Consider the following 2,442-nt stretch of genomic DNA (forward strand, 5'->3'; position numbering starts at 1 on the left):
GCTATTACTATGACTATGTAATTATTTATTTAAATATTGTATAACGAAGGGTTTTCAGTGCCACTTGTATGCACCTTAAAAATTAACTATTATTTTGTACAATTGTACATGCACATAATTATGTGAATGCACATGCATAATAATGCCTTTTGAACTTAAAAGCTTCTCTATTAACTTGTTAGGCTTTCCTTTACATAATTCTCTTTCTTTATTTCAGTCCAACAGTTGGCAAATGACACTCGTAAGCCTCACCAGCAGTTACTACTAGGTAGGGACTATATGCACAGTAAATTATAATATCTTTATAACCTCTCTCTCTCCTCTCTCTTCATGATGATGTTACAGAGTTCAAGTCCATGCTTGCTGAGTTACTAAGAGAGGCTGAGACTAGTGTTGAAAGGAGACCCTCTGCTGATATTCAGTTAGAGAATAGAGATGATGTCATCATTCAGAGCAGAGCTTCAAAGTTCTTTTGTGGAGAGCAGAGAACAAGCAGCCCATTTGGTAATAATAAATACAAAGATACTGTAAATGTACTCTTTTGCATGTAACTGAAGAAACTTCAAGAAAGACTATAATTTTATTATCATTAATTTTATTATTTTTATTTCCATAGATGATAGCTCAGGTAATGAGGCCATTGGACCTGCAGAAGTAGCAATACTACAGTCAATGGTGACTGGAGGACACATGCTCTCATTCAAAGCTCATTTCCTATCAGAACTACCATCACTACTACCACTGAGCAATACACTGACACACCTCAATGTATCATTCAACTGTCTACAGGTCAGTATTATTATCATGCATTATAATAGAAATAATTATCCTGTATATTATATTAATAATCATTATTATACAGGTATTCCCAAAGGACATATGTCAATTGACACAATTAAAAGATTTGAGATTAAGAAACAACCCAATAAGAGAAATACCATCAGGTATAATGTACATATAGATAGAGAGAGATGGAGGGATAATTATCATTAATGCATTTTTCATTGTTAACTAATTTGTTATTCTATAGCTATAAGAAGTTTAAAGTCACTTCAATTATTATCGATACCATTCAACCTACTAACTGATCTACCACAAGGGTACAGGATTAATGTTAATAACTACTGTATTTAATGTTACTAAAAATAGATTGTTTGAGCTGTACTCATTAGAGGAGCTTGATGTATCACACAATAGCCTCCAATGGATATCAAGGGACATACAGCAACTGTGGTAATGAGTGTTACTATTAATAGTAACAGTAATGATTCTATATATAGCAACAGAAGGTTCTAAAACCATTCAAATGTAGTAATAAATCATTTTATTTATAGTAACAGTGCTGTTCTATTTAGTAATAAACTATTCTATTTATAGTAACAGTATTGTTCTATTTATAGTAACTTAAAGAGGCTCAATGTGCAGTGTAATCAGTTATCAGGACTACCAGTTACTACACTAAACATACAATTACAACAACTACTGGTGGATAGTAACTACTTCCATCAGTTACTGTGGAAAGAAAACACACACAACTCACCACAAGTAAATAATAATAATAATAATAATACATGCATACTGTACAGTAAAAAAACCAACATGACTTTAAAAATAAACAATTGTTTTGTTTTTGTTTATCTTCTTATAAGTACTATAAATTATCATCATCATTATTAATAGATGCTGTCTGATATGTGTTGTACAGTATTAGCTAAACACAGTACAGTGAGTGCAATAGAAGAATATCCTCAAGATATACAAGCACTTTTGAACAAGTAAAATAAATAATAATAAATAATAATAATAATTTTTAATTAATAGTCCAACTGGTACGTGTGATTATTGTCAAGGAGCTATGTATGGGTGTGGTCTCAGAGCAATACGATCAATTAATAATAATAATAATAATAATAGTAGACACTTACCTTTCATTCTTCAGTTGTGTTCTGCTCCTTGTCTGTACACAGTAATGAATAATGAACAACTTAAGTGGAAAGATGATCATGTTATTATCCATTAACATTAATTTTAATAATTCAATTAATAATAATGATAATAATAATAATAATAATAATAATAATAATAATAATAATAATAATAATAATAATAATAATCAGAATGTGTGTACGTATAATATCATATTTTGGATCATATTTTGGGAAGAGTCTAGTCAGACCAGACACACTAACAATACCAGTATTGCTAGCAATGTCAACGTGTTCTTTGAATGTCTCTGGAGCAAAGAGAATCCCATTCACCTCAGTTAGTAGTATACCCTTATTCACAACAACCCATACCTTGTCTTCACTTTTAAGAACACTGATCAAACCAGTTGACTGCAATGAATGAAGAGCATCCAAGACGTCTTCTCTCTTATCTGGTATAACGTAATTGTTCTTACCAGCAGAAATTACATCAGAGAGGGTCAGTATATTCTCTTCC

At 31.0% G+C, this 2,442-nt stretch overlaps 1 protein-coding gene across 1 annotated transcript; it reads left to right on the forward strand.

Moving 5' to 3' along the window:
- Window positions 1-325: 325 nt before the first annotated feature.
- Window positions 326-2,020, forward strand: LOC109589784 (leucine-rich repeat-containing protein 63-like). Its single transcript, XM_020005800.1, has 8 exons — window positions 326-504; window positions 617-789; window positions 863-944; window positions 1,031-1,100; window positions 1,150-1,233; window positions 1,401-1,545; window positions 1,681-1,775; window positions 1,822-2,020. Exons 1-8 carry the CDS (start codon window positions 357-359, stop codon window positions 2,018-2,020), a joined length of 996 nt encoding a protein of 331 aa, XP_019861359.1. The 5' UTR covers window positions 326-356.
- Window positions 2,021-2,442: the final 422 nt, after the last annotated feature.

This window comes from Amphimedon queenslandica, unplaced genomic scaffold, assembly GCF_000090795.2.
Source record: "Amphimedon queenslandica unplaced genomic scaffold, v1.1 AMPQUscaffold_10889, whole genome shotgun sequence".
Classification (NCBI taxonomy): Eukaryota; Metazoa; Porifera; class Demospongiae; order Haplosclerida; family Niphatidae; genus Amphimedon; species Amphimedon queenslandica.

Bases quoted from the DNA above. Each gene is read 5' to 3' on its own strand.
- LOC109589784 (XM_020005800.1), top strand. From the start codon at position 357: ATGCTTGCTGAGTTACTAAGAGAGGCTGAGACTAGTGTTGAAAGGAGA. The intron at 790-862 runs GTCAGTATTATT...ATTATTATACAG, and splicing joins TATCATTCAACTGTCTACAG to GTATTCCCAAAGGACATATG. The intron at 1,101-1,149 runs GTACAGGATTAA...TACTAAAAATAG, and splicing joins CTAACTGATCTACCACAAGG to ATTGTTTGAGCTGTACTCAT.